The 17979-nt window shown below is 34.5% G+C and overlaps 1 protein-coding gene across 1 annotated transcript; it reads right to left on the reverse strand.

The window, feature by feature from the left end:
• Positions 1–1443: 1443 nt before the first annotated feature.
• LOC123307557 (Bardet-Biedl syndrome 2 protein-like) lies at positions 1444–16732 on the reverse strand. Its single transcript, XM_044889922.1, has 9 exons — positions 16471–16732; positions 15192–15354; positions 13610–13860; positions 13377–13559; positions 13103–13325; positions 12738–12982; positions 5038–5592; positions 2243–2406; positions 1444–1823 (listed from the first exon to the last, which is right to left on the reverse strand). Exons 1-9 carry the CDS (start codon positions 16594–16596, stop codon positions 1637–1639), a joined length of 2097 nt encoding a protein of 698 aa, XP_044745857.1. The 5' UTR covers positions 16597–16732; the 3' UTR covers positions 1444–1636.
• Positions 16733–17979: the final 1247 nt, after the last annotated feature.

Raw genomic sequence — 17979 nt, forward strand, 5'->3', positions numbered from 1 at the left:
AGCTAATGCGGTGTTTTCATCGTTTATTTTAGCTGGATTGTGTATATTAATACAGTCTCTTTTGTGCTCAGTCAATCTAGTTCTCAGATACCTATTAGTTTGTCCTATATATACTTTGTTACACTCTTACTCTTACTTTTTGAACATCAAATTACTCGAAAACATAATACGGGAAAATATGAAGAATACTTTTATTTCACAAAACGTTCAAATATTCATTAGATAGAGTCCAACTTAGTTTCAAGAGTTGGGTTCTCTGAGTTTTTATGGTACCTAATAATGAGAAAACTGTGTTCGAAAAAGATTAAACAATGAATGAAAAACTATTCCAAAATTCAATTCATTCGATAAAATGAGATAGAACTAAAAACGACATTATTCTACGGGTTGCCTGTATCTTTTAAACCGAGCAGATTCGGAAGAAATGGTACAGGAAAAATCTGTTTCTTTTGACCTCAAGAATCTACTGTTAAAATATTTGTACGAGTCAAAGACTCACCCTGTACATAAGGGCGACACGATTTTCAGTAAAATTCTCTCAGAGCCTAAATTTGGTACAAGAGCACACTACAACACTATAATAGGAATGTTTTTTCGAGATTAGTTTGATACCGCACAGCTATCAATTTCCTTTTAGAACTTGAAATCTCCCACCGCTATACATTTTTGTGTCCTCATTTGAAAAATAGTACTTAGTACTCACCTTTCAAATAATTTTTCTTGATTTGAATCTACTAAATATCCAAGTTACTGAGGAACTACAAAAATTGATGAGGAAGTTCATATCTGAGAGGATACCTATCTCAAAAATAGAAATGTCAAAGATTTGTAGCTGTATATTGTTTTATTTTCACCAAATAATCTCAATTCTATCCATTTTCACACTTCTTACATCTTATTATCCTGGCTTTTATTTATTCATAATCCTACATGCTGAACAATGTCAAGAGTAAAGAAGTATGATGATCTGATTCAGCTCAGTTTCTTAATTTTTTCGAATTATGATATTTTCATTGGCGATGATCGATGTTCCCAAAATATTCTTCAATCAAATAAGCCATTCAGTTTGTTCACTTGTTCACTCAGCAATATTTCTAGATATCTTTTTGTCCAATTTTGATCTTTTCATTGAGTTTCATAACTACTAAGCAATAATAGGTACTCAATGGCATTGAACACAGGCAATACTATGGAAAATTTCCGGGGAACTTATATCAAAAAAATCATTGGGAATAGCTCATATACAATAATGACTGAAATCCCACAATGAATTAACCATCATCAATCATTTGTCAATTGATTTCACAAAAGTTATGCCTCTTATAACTCTTGATTGAATTATATTGCCATAAAGACTTACCATCATCTTTTTCTTCTGATGCTGAGGATAAATAACCCAGATATAACTCAATGAATCGGCATTGTTAAGAAAACACTCAACTTTTTCCAATTTTGTTTATTTGTAGAGTTAAACAAAATATGTTCAAATATTCAAAAAACTTTACATTAATTATGCATTATATTTCTCCAATTCTTATTATTTTCAGAAGTCCCTCGATATTATTCGTCTTTATAGCATGTCTGCAGTGATTTAACATTTGCGAAGACTTCTGGCCAACTAAAGAATAAGACAGTATTAAAATCTTAAGTGTTCGAGTAAAAAAAAAACGATACCTCTCAATCTGGAAAAGCGCTGGATGATAGTATTTATCTTCTTTACTGATTCCAAGCCTTCTGTATGATTGTTCAGCCGAATGTTATAGCCATTTATGAGCTCCTTATTCAAATTATCTAGGTCCTTATAGTACTGTCCCATTTCGTTCCTGAAAAAGATTGTATGGTAAGTTATAGGCAATTATATGTTTTTCAATACTGAAATCTTCGTTACTATTTTCAATCGAAATACCGATCATACATTAATTTAGATTCAACCCAACCGAATAGCAAAATTCTGATTGTCGCAAAACATAATTTTTGACGAACTCTTGCATGAACTTGAAATACACATCGAAGTAGTTCTTTGCTGAATCCACATCATTTTAAGGCCATTTCCTCTCTGAAAACAAATATAATAACCTCGGATAAACTTCATAGATCCCCAAGGCTTGTCGTTAGTACTTACAAGACGATGTTACATACCCAACTAGAACATTAACTAGAATAATGAGTTGCGTGACATTGGACAAGACTTTGCTACATGACCTATTTGGTTTGAGAATATTTACTTAGGTTGAATACTCACACATTGTTTATTCTAGCGTCTTCTGCTTTAATCACCAATGTTCTCACTTGTCCCAAACGATCAGCAACATCAGTCCCTAACTTCATTCTGGTTTCTTGTATTTCAGAAAGTCTCAATATCAGTTCTTTCACTTGTTCTTCCTCTTCTGGAAAATGGGCTTTCGACTGAAAGGAAATATTGTAGAAACAAAGTTCATATAACAAAAGATCTCATATGAACATGGAACCAGAGATGAATCTGTTTTGTGAGTTGGTTTATGGCGACCGCCTAGGGAGCAAAATTGACAAATTTTGTATCTGGATTTCAAGAATGCAATACAAACAGCTGCGAGAATATAATATTTCAAACCTTAACATCACAAAAACTCAATTTTTCCACAGCAGCAAGAATGGTTTTCCTTTTCAAACATCATCACAGAATTGAAAATGCTCTTCCTATTCGTAACAAATAAATATCTACCGAAATAGACAAGTAGTATTGTCTTGCTGGAAACCTGAGATTCAAGATCGTAAAGGTTTCGATACATGCTGCTTAAACAACTCTTGGGATAGGTACTTCACGAATATTTCCGTTTCAAACTCTCGTTTCGAGCATTTTACGTGTTTTCATTTTTCCCTTTTTCCCCAAATATTGGATACATAGGCAGCGACTAGAGTGAAATAAGACATATTTGGCTAGATCAAGCAATGGTGTTATTCTTATTTTTTCGATTTCATTCAATCTTATCATACAGGGACATAGACATAGAGACATGGACTGTGAATTCCCTTTATATCTATGCATGAAATACGGTCAAAAAAAGTGACAGAGAGAAAAACACGTCGGGAATGCAGTTGTCTTTTTCTAGAATTTTGATTGGTCTACACTCACCTCTATGTGAACAAAAAAGAGAAAGGTATATCCCGACGAGCTTTTCTCTCTTTCTAATAAATAGCCAATTTCATGCTGGCATTGCTCAGTCCATGTCTCTATGTCTATGTACGAGGATGTATTGATATCTAGTTAGCCTAGACCAGTTCCATGAACAAAGAAAATATTGCGTTTCCATAGCAACGAACAATAACTCATAAGTGTCAGTGTGAAGTTTGAGCTAAAAAAAGTAAACCAGAGTTACGCAATAAATTAAAAGAAAGAAGATGTCCACCGAAATTGTGAGAATCGAAAAATTGGAGTATTGAGCCATCATCAAGTACCTGTATTTAAAAGGGTTAAGAGGTAAGCAGATTTACGAATATATGCTTAATACCCTTGGTGATCAATGTCCTTCGTATGCAATCGTGAAAAATTGGACTGCAAGATTCAAAAGAGGTAAATTTTCCATTGAAGATGATGACCGATCGGGAAGGCCAGTTTTTTGTCAGTCCCCGAAAACATCGATGCAGTTCATGACATGATTTTATCAGACCGTCGAATTGGGCTAAAACGGATATCTGAAGCACTGAATATTTCATACGAACGCGTTCATCATATAGTTCACGTCAATTTGGACATGAGAAAAATTGCTGCAAAATGGATACCCAAATGTTTGAATGTTGACCAAAAGCGTGCAAGGGTAGAAACATCGCGTTCGATCTGTGCTCGATTTGAAAACGATGTGACTTCTTAAACCGAATTGTTACAATGGAGAGACTTGGGTACATTTCTACGATCCAGAAACAAAGCAACAATCGATAAAATGGCGACACTCTGGTTCTCCAAGACCTAAGAAGTTTCGTTTCCAAAAATCTGCTGGAAAAGTTCTTGCTTCAGTTTTTTGGGATTGCCATGGAGTAATTATGATTGATTTTTTGGATAAGAACAATAAACTGACATTACTATTCGACACTCTTCGCGAAACAATTAAAGAGAAAAGACGCGGAAAGCTATCTAAAGATGTTTTGTTTTTGCAGGACAACGCCCCTGCACACAAATCTCATGTTGCCATACAAAAAATTCGTGATTTAGGGTTTGAATTACTAGAACACCTTCCTTATTCACCAGATTTGGCTCCATCCGACTATCGCATCTCTTTCCTCAACTGAAAAAAGTTTAAAAGGTCGTACATTTTTTTCCAACGAGGAGATAATAAAAGCTGTGGAGGTCTGGTTTGCAGATCAAGAAGAAAATTTTATTTTGAAAGGTCTAGAGACGTCGCAGGTTCGTTGTAATAAATGTATCCAATTAAGAGGCGAATATGTTGAGTATTGAAATATTTTGACATATTGTTTGGTTTTATAGTAGGCTAAAAATATATCCTCGTAGTGCCTATATCAAATGAATGATTCGATGTTATCATATTTTGTATGAACTGTTATTTTACAATAATTAGCTGTTGAAAGAGTGATAGTTCGATATTTTTGAGATGAAGTTCGAGATACCAATATAAAATATTATCATATGTACAGGGTGAGTGTGAGTAAAATTGGTAATACCTAAACTAAAACTTTTTGACCCAACGATATGCAGGAAAATGAATGGCATATTAAGTTCGTCTTTTTTCGTGAAACTAATAATGCCATCAACTGCATTCCTCCATCTTCTTCTGTTTTCGAGTTATAGGCCAAAATTTAAATTTGGGCGATTTCAACTTTGGTCATTATCTCCGTTTCTGTTTCTGACGTCATGATTTTTATTTCACAGATTTAAACCTGAATAATTTCTCAACTTATGGAGGAAATTTTTCGAAAAAAGAAATTCGATTTTTCGATTAAGACTTAACTGCAATATGAGCTTGAAGGTGAACTGGTTTTTTTTATCACAATATATCACTCTTCATAATTTATATTTTTTGAATTATTTAATTTTCTTGCACGCACCTCGAGAGTATCCAAATTTAAAAACACGGCCAAACTCTGCACCAAATCAGCAGCTAGCCCAATGTTATCTGTGTAGAATTTCACCCGCCCAATAACCTCAAAAAACATCACCAAGATGCTACCGTCTCTCAGACATTTCATACTCAGTTCTAGACTAGGTCCGCCATCTATTTCCACGTCGCTCGAAAGAAGGAAATTCTGATTGATCCACATGCATATCCTCTGAAGCCTCTCGTTCATCCTGAATTCCACGTAACTCTCGGGTTTGGCATCGGTAATGCCGTTATTGAGTGCGTACATTGAGAATCTTGGTAACTGCCTCGTTATCTCAAAAACGTGGTATTGCTCACTCTTGGGATAACCAACAAAAGCCTTGATGTGTATGTCCACAGGATTATCGCTGGGGAGGTTCAAAGGTATTGTAAGATCCGAGCTGATTTGGTGATCAGCTGGGTGAACCACATGAGTTTCACCCTTGAATATGCCTTCAGCGAAGATAGTCACTGATCTTATTATGGTTGAGTTGTTGGTGGAGATGAAGATCTCTATGAAACGCTGGAAAATTATGTGGATAAACATGACTAAAACACTTTTTTCCAACTTTAGGTTGAAGCTCAAGTCAAGTACAATTAGATTGAATATTGTTTTTCCTTATACAGGGTGATTCATTGGGAAATGCGCATACAATTAGGGTAGATGGAGGACATCGAAGTGACTCTAAATAACCTAAATTTAATGGAACTACGGACTAACATTCTTCGTAACCAAGATACAGGATGATTTACCATATTTTTTCAATTAATTATAACTTATGAACTACACTGTACATATTTGTGGTATTTGATTCGTATGTTCTTTGACAGGAGTGCTATCGATTTACATAATAAAAAAGTTTTATTCGAGGTCAGTCTCTAAAAAATTGAATGAGTAGGTATTGAGTATTGAGTCGAAACAACATATTTAGAAATTTCATTCACAATATTGGGAAGAGCAGAAAAAAATAAGTAGGATATAATGTATTCGGTGTTTCTGCATTTCACTTGTTAGCTTGAGACAAACCGAAAATTAGGTGTCAAAAAATTTGAAAAAATAAATTGCTCATACTCTAGCTGGAAGAATAATTAGAAGCGGATGAAGAAAATTTTAGTTTTTTGATTTTCTGTTTTGTTCAACCTTTGTAATGTAAATTTGGGTCAAAGTTATTTTTTGTATAAAGTACAGTTGTGATTTTTCGCAATAACCATGATTCTCATTTTCCATTTTTTGTTCTATGTTGTGCGATAAACACAATGCTATGATGATTTACTTACGCATACGAGGTGTTTGAGACTCATGCTGTTAATTAATAAATTAATCGACTTACCTGAAGGAAGATTAATTGTAATTTTCCGAGCTTGTCCTTGATATAATTATTACATTGTAGTTTCCGTGAAACCTACTCCGTCAGCACGATTCTTAAGAGTTGACGAAAAACAGGCCTCTCTTCGTCGTCCCATATCCCGGTACCCCATATATCCATTCCGTGAAAGTGCGACTCTCGAAAAATCACCTTACATCAGGGAGCTAGATTTAGGTAGTAAGTATCTAACGAAACCTATAATCTGGGAGGGTGGGTAATAATTATATCTACGGACAAGCTCGGAAAATTACAATTAATCTTCCTTCAGGTAAGTCGATTAATTTATTAATTTTCCTTCGCTTGTCCTTGATATAATTATTACATTGTAGATGTTCAGAGCAAAAATAGGGGATTTTTCGAATAAAATATATTCAGTCTATAAATTCATACAGAGTGAATCATCACAATCTGGAATTAAAGTAACAGTCCCAGAAATCGTGTTTAATTGAGAATAATAAAAGGTAAAGTATTTCTATCGAGTAACATGAAATTACAAAAAAAGAAAAATATTTGTCCAGGTTCATAATTGCCCTAGCAAAATTATCGTTAGGTTCTTTCAAGGGTCTATTGTAAAATTTGAAAAAAAAAAAATTTTTTGAAGTCGGTGTCCAACTTGCTGTATTTCGAATTTGTTCGATATTTACACCAGCCCTAAATGCGGCTGATGTGGATGCATGCCTTATGATATGGGCAGAGTAGACTGATGTAGGTATCTATTCCTGCACCATACAATGTCTTTTTGATCCAGTGTTTTATGGTCTGTGAAGATGCAAAGTGAATATGTTTTCTTAAAATCAATATGAGATTCTTCACATTTTGCGACACAACTGTGTTTGATTTATATATGCCACAAGGCTACACACAGTTTCGGAATATTGTTAAAAACTGGAAAAATTAATAATGGTTGATATCTACCTGGGGCAGTCGTTTTTTATTCTTTCGGGCATTTTTATCTCAATTTTGTCTGGTTTAATATTGATGTTCTCAAGTTTTATCAGTGAGAGTGTTCGTACCCTACTAGCTGAAGTCAGAGCCATAAGTGTGACAAGTTTCCTTAGTAGCAATTCTATAGATTATTTTCTGAAGGGTATAATTACTCTAAGTGTTCCAGGACCGGATCAGGGATTAGGGTTCCATGTGAAAAAATATTTAGGTCTTGGTGGATGAACATTTGCAACACCTTTCAAAAATCTTGTTATTATTTTCTGATCACCGGTTTCTAAAGGACCAATTATTAAATTTAACGCTGATCTATATGAATTAATATGGTTTGAGTGTTCTGATAAGAATTCTAAGTAAGTTTGTAATTTATACACAAATGGATCTTGTCCTTTACTAAGGCAAAAACCCCAATACTTTTTGAAACATGCTGAATACTACTTCATAGTGCTTTTTATTAAAGATGCGATCATGACATCGATGGCATACTCAGGAACCATGAATGAATTTTCCACACTTCTTGTTTATTCTCGTGGCGAATAGATCTATTTCTGGGTTTCCAAGTTTTAATTTAATTTTTGCGAATGCTTTTTCATTCAATTCATACTCTATGTCTATTGACGATCTCGATTCAGCATCAGCATCTGTATTCGCTTTTGAAGAAATATAACTAGCGTATACTGAAATATGCCTCTCCTCACATCATTACCACAATTCTCTAGTGATAAAATTTAAATATAATATGAATATGTGATACTTCCGCCTCGGTTAATGCAGGAAATAGCAGTCTGATTGTCTATTCTCAATAATATACGAATATCAGTTTGGACTTTGGCAAAGGATTTCAGGGCATAAAATGCGCCCTTGATTTCTAGAAAATTTATATGAATTATAGATTCCTCGTTGTCCCAGAATCCGTGACATTTTAAACCCTCACAAAAGGTTCCTCAACCTGTCTGTGAAGCGTCTGAAAATATTTCAACAGAGAATGGCTTAGGTTTTATATTCTGTCCTAAGCCGACATTTTTTTACCACCAATCCAATTCAGTTTTCAGGGAATTTGGTAGAGTAATTTCCTTTTGATAATTTAGGCTGTCCCCTAACAATGACTGGTATTTTAATCTCTCAAACGGTTTCATATGAATGCACACGTAAGATGTGGCGAGGCAAGAAGCTACAAATTTGCCTATCATCATAGCAAAGTCATTCAAGTCATGGTTTTTGTTCGTTTCCATCAGTTTTTGAATGACGAATATTTTATCTTCTGGGTAAGATATGCGCATATTCAGGGTATCGTAAATGAAACCCAGACATTTAATACATTGTTTAGGTTTCAATGCACCTTTTTCCCGGTTTATTATAAAACCCAAATTTTGAAGAAGTCCAAGTGCTAACTGTATATTGCAAGTACATTCTTCCTCATTTCTACCAACTATAAGAATATCATCCAAATAAAAAACTGTCACAATACCAGAAAGTCTTAAGTTCCTTGGCTACTGGTTTCAGCAGTTTAGTAAATTTATAAGGGGCTATGTTCAGGTCAAAAGGTAAACTATTGAACTGTTACAATATATTATTGAATCAGAACCTCAGATATTTCTTGCTTTTTGCTTTATGGGCACAAGAAGGTAAACTATTGAACTGTTACAATATATTATTGAATCAGAACCTCAGATATTTCTTGAGTTTTGCTTAATGGGCCCAAGAAAATAGGGATCTTTTAAGATCTATATTTGATAGGAAACAATTTTTACTCACAAGTTTCAAAACAGTTCTATAATCCTCCAATTTAAAATGAAGAGATTCAATGAAAGTATTAAGATTCTTGAGATTCAATCTGTTTTTACCATTTGATTTTCTTTACTCAAAAGTTTCAAAACAGTTCTATAATCCTCCAATTTAAAATGAGGACATTCAATGAAAGTATTAAGATTCTTGAGATTCAATATAAATCTGTTTTTACCATTCGATTTTGTTATCAAAAAATAAGAAGATATGAACTGCCCCGCTGTCGGAAGACATTCTTCTATAGCGCCTATTTTAATCAAATCGTCTACCGATTGCCTATAATCATTCATTTGCTCCTGAATGATTTTTACTGAAGGTTTGAATATCTGTCGAGGTTTCGAATTGAAGGGAATAGATACACCCCTAACCTATCCCGATACTGAATGGTCATGTGTAATAGTACTCCAAGTTTTAATAAAACTGGAAAGTCTTCCGGCGTAGCGGCTTATCTCTGACGTGGGACTTAATATAGTTTATAAAATTTCTTGGCTGTGTTCCTGTATCTGGGGCGATGATCTAACGAATTCTTCTCCTTTTTTGGCCCCCTCTCCCTTTTCCGTCCCTTGTAAATTGGACGGTGTTCGTTTAAATAATTCTTGGGAGTCTGTGAACCTGAAGGTCCAGGTTGTGAATACGGCTGTTGCCAAGATTTCTTATTTTTGAAGACAGCACTGGCCTTCTTTAAAGACTGCTCCGGTTAAACCGCTTCTGCGAAAGTTTTTTTTTTTTTTTTTTTTAAAAGGATTTTTTTTTTTTTGGATTTTTTTTTTTTTTTTGAAAAGGAATTCATTCACCTCCATACTTCTTGCGACCTTTTTGCAATCGGAACTCAAATGTGGGATTATTTTATATTTTCGGTGAGCTGATATGTTATGATGAACGTTGCTAAATAATTGACAAGCGTCTGCTAAAATCTTAACACACTTCGATTGTTCTGAGTTAGGAAGCATGTTTTGTAGGAGGGCGCCTAAGGCTGATAGGCCGTGAGCCTAAGGCTGATAGGCCGTGAGCCTGCTGCTGTTGTAAGTTGGCCATATATTTATCATTTTCCAGTGCGGATTTAGGTAATAAAGCTTTGATTTTACTATTAACCTGTGGAGGGAGCAGAGCTTTACAATTTACAGGAATTTTGTAAGTTTTATGAAGATCGTTTTGCTGGTCTTTCGTTAAACCCTTCAACAATTAGGAATTCCAACGAATGACAATTTCATCATGAATTGGTTCACCATCGATACTGTCAATATTTGGCTTGAGACTCAATACACATGAATTCTGTTCTGGAAGATCACTATCTAAAGCAGTCGAATTTTCTTCGACAATATTCATTTCAGGCTCTAAGATATTAGGTTGAGTTCCTGTTCAAGATTATCTCCAAAATTAAAAACTGACTTCAACCAATATTCTAATTCGAATCCGTGAAATATTCGAATAGGGCTATTGAATTACAACTCAGCCAGAGACAAACTCTGACTCGGCTCTCGATAATATAAACAATCTCAAGGAGCGTTGACAGCTTCATAAACTTGAGTTGATACTGATTGTGAGAGCCGCAGATTTTGGAATATCCACTATAGGAAACCCTATGAGGGATCTTATTCATTTCGAGTTAAGAAATGCTTTCATTTTAATTAGTATTGGAAACACCAACAGGCCTTCCAACTAATATTCCACGAGTGGCCTGTGTAATAGAATTGATATACAGAATAAAATAAACTGAATAAGCTTCCAGTTGATATTTCAGTTGAAAAAGAGAATATGAATTCTGAGATTATTGTCCACTCAAGTAGAAAACGATTATGATTATTACCATTACTGTTATTATGCCAATACTTTGTTTCCTTTCTTTTGAGAATGAATTCGAACGAATTCTATTTGAGATATCCGACCGGCATATCATCAAATAACTGCTTTCTGAGACAGCCCAGAAAATCGAACAATTTTCCTTTTTATAAGCTGTCTCAAGGGACAACGACCGTTACCCTTAGCATAAGCAGTAGGAAAGATCTAAGCGTAATGTGGCGGATTTGAACCTACCTAGAATTTACCCTTTTTTAATTAATAACATTGATCAATAATAACACTCAATGCTAACAATCAAGAAGGTGACCACATCGCAACCTGTCGAGAATTGATTCGACCGAATGCAATTCGAAAATGGTAAAATGCTCAAGGAGAGAGCCCAGAAAATCGAACAATTTTCCTTTGAGGGGCTCTCTCAGGGGATAACGACCGTTTCCCCTGTTTGTTTGAGCGACAGGTGATCTTTTTACAAAGTAGTGAAAGTTATAACTTGAGAATAATCGTTCATAACTTGTGAAAACAATCGGACAATTTAACCATCATAGGAATATGAATTTTTTTTTTGTATACATAATTCCATTTTATATAACCAATGGTTATTTCTAATCATCGTTCTTCTCCCTCGTTAAACGCAAAATACAATGATTATCGGTTCATTTTGTGAGACACAGAAGTAAATTAGTGTATCTAGGTAAAGGCAGAAACAGAGCCTACCTGATAATTTATAATTCGTCTTCAGTTCAAAACTAGCCACTGAATCACTGAAATCATCACTCAAAATTTTGCACCAATGGATTCTGCATCTCGCGTAATTGTTTTTTTTATTTTTGTTATCCTTTTTATTTCACTATATTTCCTTCCACGCACAGGAGAAGAACGGTTTCGTTTGGGCATTTTTTTTTTTTAAATACAATGTTAATTAACCCGATATTATGCTGCGGAGCACGAAAAACGGAATGGATATATGGGGTACCGGGATATGGGACGACGAAGAGAGGCCTGTTTTTCGTCAACTCTTAAGAATCGTGCTGACGGAGTAGGTTTCACGGAAACTACAATGTAATAATTATATCAAGGACAAGCGAAGGAAAATAATAATTGGTCCCAACGAGATTTCCTCTGGTATTCCAATGAAATTGGGATCCAGATTCTAAGAAAATAGGAAGGATTGATGATTTCATGATTTCATTGAATGAATCTGGAAAAGTACCATTTGGGGAGAAAATTTATTAGTTTTTCAAATATCTGCCGCCTCATTAACGAAACAACTGAATTTGACTCAAGCTAAAAATTGGAAAATTTGTATAAAATTTCAAAATATTGACATACAGGATGTTGTTTCGACTCAGGACCTATATTAATTAGTTTTTTTGAGTCCGGACGCCGGTCCTGAAAAAAGGACTTCTTTTATTAATTTATATTCATTGAAGGCGATAAATGTATAAGCCTAATAGTATAAAAATGTGTAGGATCATTCATAAATTACGATTAATTGAAAAAATGGGGAAAATCACTGAGTCACCTAGTAATGAAGAAAGAAAGACCCATAAAATATGGGTTAATGAGAGGCACCTTGGTGTCCTTCCCAATGACTCAACCTGTATAGGCTGAAACCATCATTTTTTGAGAAGGTACCTAATAATATGAAATAGGCAACAAATATATTGATCACCTCATCAATATGATCAGATGATTTCATCTTAAATGAGTAACTTAATATTGTGTACCAATTTTATGTCTGCAAGTTTATTGGAAATAAAATTCAGGGCATCACCTCTTTTGTGTATCCCTCGTTGGCGGCAATACCTATTTGGAGCCTCGTATTGGCCGGTATGACACCTTGACTTTCAAAACTCTCCAATTGACTGTTACTATTGTTGTTAAAACTATTGTTATTCTCATAATGTTTGAACTCCATCAACAGAGCCTGCTTTTGAGCTAATAGTTCGCGTACAGTTTCTTGGTCTGATCCTCCAGAGCTAGTTAAAGATAAACTTTTTGTTGTTGTGTACCCCCTCACTGAAATACAATGCTAATAAAAATACTTCCAATAAGATGCAATTGAATATTATATGTAGAAGGATTTTCGAATCAAAATTTTGTTGGTTTTCTCTAATCTGATTAATCATATCTTCTCACTTTCTCCCTCTTGCGACAAAGCAATTACATCAGTTTTTCCCATGGATCGATAATCTCCTTCCACAATGCCAGCAACGCTCGAGTTCATAGTGTCCTTGAAGAAAACCTCTCCTGTCTTTATAGATCTACAATCCATTTTTCCATTGGACCAGCCTGTAATCAATTGCGGCGTTCCTTGTCCTATCAAATCGTACGATTGCATGTCGATCGCGAAGTTTTTCGACTTAAAAACACCTTTTTCAACCTTTCATTCTTTTCCTTAGGAATTCCTCACCTTCACCCTCCACAGTCTAGCATCCTGTTCGTAAACTCCAATGGTTCCATTAGAAACGGCATAGGCGAATCGGTTTTCTGGCAGGCAAACCAGATGGGTCACAACTTCTGTTTCTGTATTTTCGGACAACAGTGTGTCCCATTTGAAGATTCTAATCTTGAAGTCTTCGGAACTCACAATCAACTACAAAACGAGAAATTAATTCGTGATCGAATTGGAGTTTTATGGTGCACCTCTTCCGAGGAATCCTTGTTGAAATCCATAAGAATCATCGATGTAATCACATCTCCGACCGAAGTCCAGAACACTTCTTGACCATCGTGTTTATAGCCGTGAATTGAGGAATTTCCACCCACTAGCAGCAATTTGTTTGTGGATTCTCCGAAATTGCCAATTGCCAAAGCTTTCACTCCATCTGGGCATTCCTTATAGAAGATGTCCCTATTGTCATGCACATGGTATACCAAGATGTGAGACGTTGCTCCTGGAATTTTTCGAAATTATGGTAATTTGAAATGATATAGTTTATATGCAGAGTCTTTGACTCGTACAAATAGTTTAACAGGAGATTCTTGAGGTCAAAAGAAACACTTTTTTCTTTTACTATTTTTTCCGATTCGGCCATGATAAAAAGAAATATCCATTTTAATTTTTGATAATGAGCTGTGCCACCCCTGGAAAAACAAAGTTACCTTCAGAATAACCAGCTGAATCTGTGACACTACACATCTGTGGATCTTTTGAATAGAGTTGTATTCAGCCAAAGTACCTAATTTTTCAAATTTTCTTTTTTAATTTTAGAACATTACATAACTCGAAAACGGCGCCTTATACGAGAAAATATGAAGAATACTTTTATTTTACAAAAGGTTCAAATATTCATTAGATAGCGTCCCATTTAGTTTCAAGAGTTGGGTTCTTCGAATTTTTCGTATTTCAATAGTACGTAATGGCCAGAATGTGAAAACTGAAAGACGTGAGTGATATCTTGTGTTGCAAAAAGATTAATCAAATAAATGAAAAACTATATCCCGAAATTCATTTCATAAAACATCAGTCTGTGAGATAGAACTAAAAATAACATATTTTCATGTTTTTTTAAAAGCCTGTATCTTTTAAGCCGTGCCGATTCGGAAAAAATGGTGAAAGAAAAAAGTGTTTCTTATGACCTCAAGGATCTACTATTAAAATATTTGTATGAGTCAAAGACTTACCCTGTATAGAATCAGACATGAAAAATAAGGCTAGGACATGTTTTTACTTAATCATAAAGGAGAGTACGAAATAAAATTCAGTTATAATAACTTTATAATTGGTCATTTCGAGAAATTCTTTTTAATTTCCGACTGAACTTCAATTCTCACTTTGATTGATCGACTAATCTAACTAACTAACAACAATAAACCAAAATTATTGTTTTATTTCACCTTATGAAATGAATAGGTCCTCATAATTCAGTGAATGAAGGTATTCGCCTTATAACTCTTTGGATCTATTCATATTGATAGCTGATAGAAAGCCGCACAATACACAAAAACGACCCATTTCCGAAAAGTGCTTTTTTTAGGGGTAGTTTCCACACTTCTCGTGCCTGTAAACTTTTTCGGTCGAATCAAGTTTTGCAAAAACCTTCAAACGTTACTGTAGGACAAAGTAGGACTCAAACATTTTTCTAAATATTGGAATTGAGTATTAACTTGAATACACAAAGATATTGGAGAAAAAAGTTGCTAAGCATCGTTTTGTGAGATCAATATCTGGATGATGATCGTTCTGGTTTTTTATTTTTGAGTTTCATGTGCCAAATGATCTTACCTATCACTAAGATGTCTTTGTCTTCCTCTGGTATAAAAATTCCAGCAACGATTGCTGTTATTGTCTGATTTATATTCAGCGTGGCTATCTCTCTATTGGATTCAGAATAATTTATTCTTCCATGTACCGATATATTTCTCCTGTGAGGGCTATGAATGAGCACCTGAAAATAATATTTAATCGCTGTCTGTTGTTGTCGAAATAGGCACATATTTTATGATGATATCGAAAAGCTTCAACTTACTATTATATTTTCCAGAAAAAAAGATCACTATACTATGGCAGAGCTAGGTATTTTGCAGGGTGTTTGTAAACAAATGCGAAGGACTTAGGGGGATGATTCCTCGATGAAAATAAGCTGGGGTACTTCCAAGATATAGCCTCTGGAAGGCAATGACGAGTTGACAGTTTTTAATTTTTTTTACGGGTTCAAAAAACACTGAGTCATAAAATTATACATAATATGAAGCACTAAGTAGCACCCAATTTTCCAATTTTTTAGATCTCATAACTTTATTATTAGGGGTTGAAAATAACAACCCCTTATGATTTTCCTTCAAAAATTGTTTTCAGGGGATAGATTTCCGAAAAATAAAATTCTCTTATGGTTTCCCATTTAATTCTGGAGAAAAAAAGTCTCTTGCAAAATTTCGATACAGTCGATACTTTTCTCGGAATGCATAGAAACTCACAAGCAGTTCGGATCACTGTTCATTCCATTTCATTCATAGAATGATTACATCCCTCTAAAGTACATGCATCAACTGTCTGCCTCAAACCTTCGTATACTACTTGTTTTTATTTATTCCGAGAAAAGTATCGACTGTATCGAAATTTTGTAGGAGACTTATTTTCTCCAGAATTGAATGGGAAACCATAAGAGAATTTTATTTTTCGAAAATCAATCCCACGAAAACAATTTTGGAAGAAAAATCATAAGGGGTTGTTATTTTCAAACCCTAATAATAAAGCTATGAAATCTAAAAAAATTGTGTGAGTAACATCTACTTAGTGCTTCATATTATGTATAGTTTTATGACTCAGTGTTTTTTAGAACCCGTAAAAAAATCAAAAACTGTCAACTCGTCATCGCCTTCCTTAGACTGTATCTTGGAGGGGAAGTCGATTTCGAAAAAAATTTATAGGAACTACCATTGCTCATTTTCATCGAGGAATCATCTCCTCAAGTCCTTCGCATTTTTTTTACAGACACCCTGTATAACGCTCATAATTTACAAATAAAATCTACTCAATGCATAAGGAGACAATTGTCACTTACTTTTTCTGTAGAAGTAGCCGCGGTGAGACAAGGATGTGTGCCATCATATTTACCTATAGTTACCAACCCTGGTATAATCTTGTAATTAAGTTCTAGAGTGAATACTGGCCTTACTGATTTATCCATTTGTTGAAATAAACTAACTAACGTATATCCGGAATGAGTTTCAGTATAGAATCAAAACGTGAATTCGTGTGGAGAAATGGATTGTCTCTAGGCTACGTTCCATACAAACAAATGTCGCCAAACGATGTGGATTCACTGCGGAGCCTATCAAGTTGGGCTGGTAGTTCAAACCCCTTGGAAGGTATATCGAGAGCTAGTCAGGATTTTTCCGAAGAAATTGTTGTTTTCATAGGGATTCACAACATAAACTGTGATGGTACCTAATTGTAAGTTTTATGCAGAGTTACTAAGAACCTAAGCAGGAGTCTGATATAGACTCCGAAATGTTTCGAAGTTATCATTTTGAATTTCCATTTTCCGTTTATTGTCAGGCAACGACTTTTTCTTATCTGATTTGCTCCTGAAATTTTTCAATTGATTTTGTTCAGGTACTGGGAGTAAAAACTCTGAAGAATTTCAGAAGACGCAATTTTTACACTCATCTGCATAAGAATTGACTGAACTTAATTTTATCGTAACGAAATAAAATGAAATTTCCATAAAATTTTTGCAATGAAAAATGACAATTATTAATCTGCTAATATTCCCAACAAACACAATATACAGCAACTGTACAAATACTGCACAACAAGTGCCACCAGAATACAGCACAGAGATTGCTGTACTGAAACTGCACAGATTCTGTATTGATAATTCTGCATTTTCAAAATGCAGTTTTTGATGTACAGTAACTGCATAGTTTCTGTATTGATAATTCTGCATTTTCTAAACGCAGTTTGTGATGTACAGTAACTGCACAGTTTCTGTATTCATAATTCTGCATTTTCAAAATGCAGTTTGTGATGTACAGTGACTGCAGATTTTCTGTATTGATAATACTGCATTTTCAAAACGCAGTTTTTGATGTGCAGTAACTTCACAGTTTCTGTATTGATAATTCTGCATTTTCAAAACGCAGTTCTTGATGTACAGTAACTGCACAGTTTCTGTATTGATAATTCTGCATTTTCAAAACGCAGTTTTTGATGTACAGTGACTGCAGATTTTCTGTATTGATAATACTGCATTTTCTAAACGCAGTTTGTGATGTACGGTGACTGCATAGTTTCTGTATTGATAATTCTGCATTTTCAAAACGCAGTTTTTGATGTACAGTGACTGCATAGTTTCTGTATTGATAATTCTGCATTTTCAAAATGCAGTTTGTGATGTACAGTGACTGCAGATTTTCTGTATTGATAATACTGCATTTTCTAAACGCAGTTTGTGATGTACAGTGACTGCATAGTTTCTGTATTGATAATACTGCATTTTCTAAACGCAGTTTGTGATGTACAGTGACTGCATAGTTTCTGTATTGATAATTCTGCATTTTCAAAATGC

This window comes from Coccinella septempunctata, chromosome 2 (assembly GCF_907165205.1).
Source record: "Coccinella septempunctata chromosome 2, icCocSept1.1, whole genome shotgun sequence".
Lineage (NCBI taxonomy): Eukaryota > Metazoa > Arthropoda > Insecta > Coleoptera > Coccinellidae > Coccinella > Coccinella septempunctata.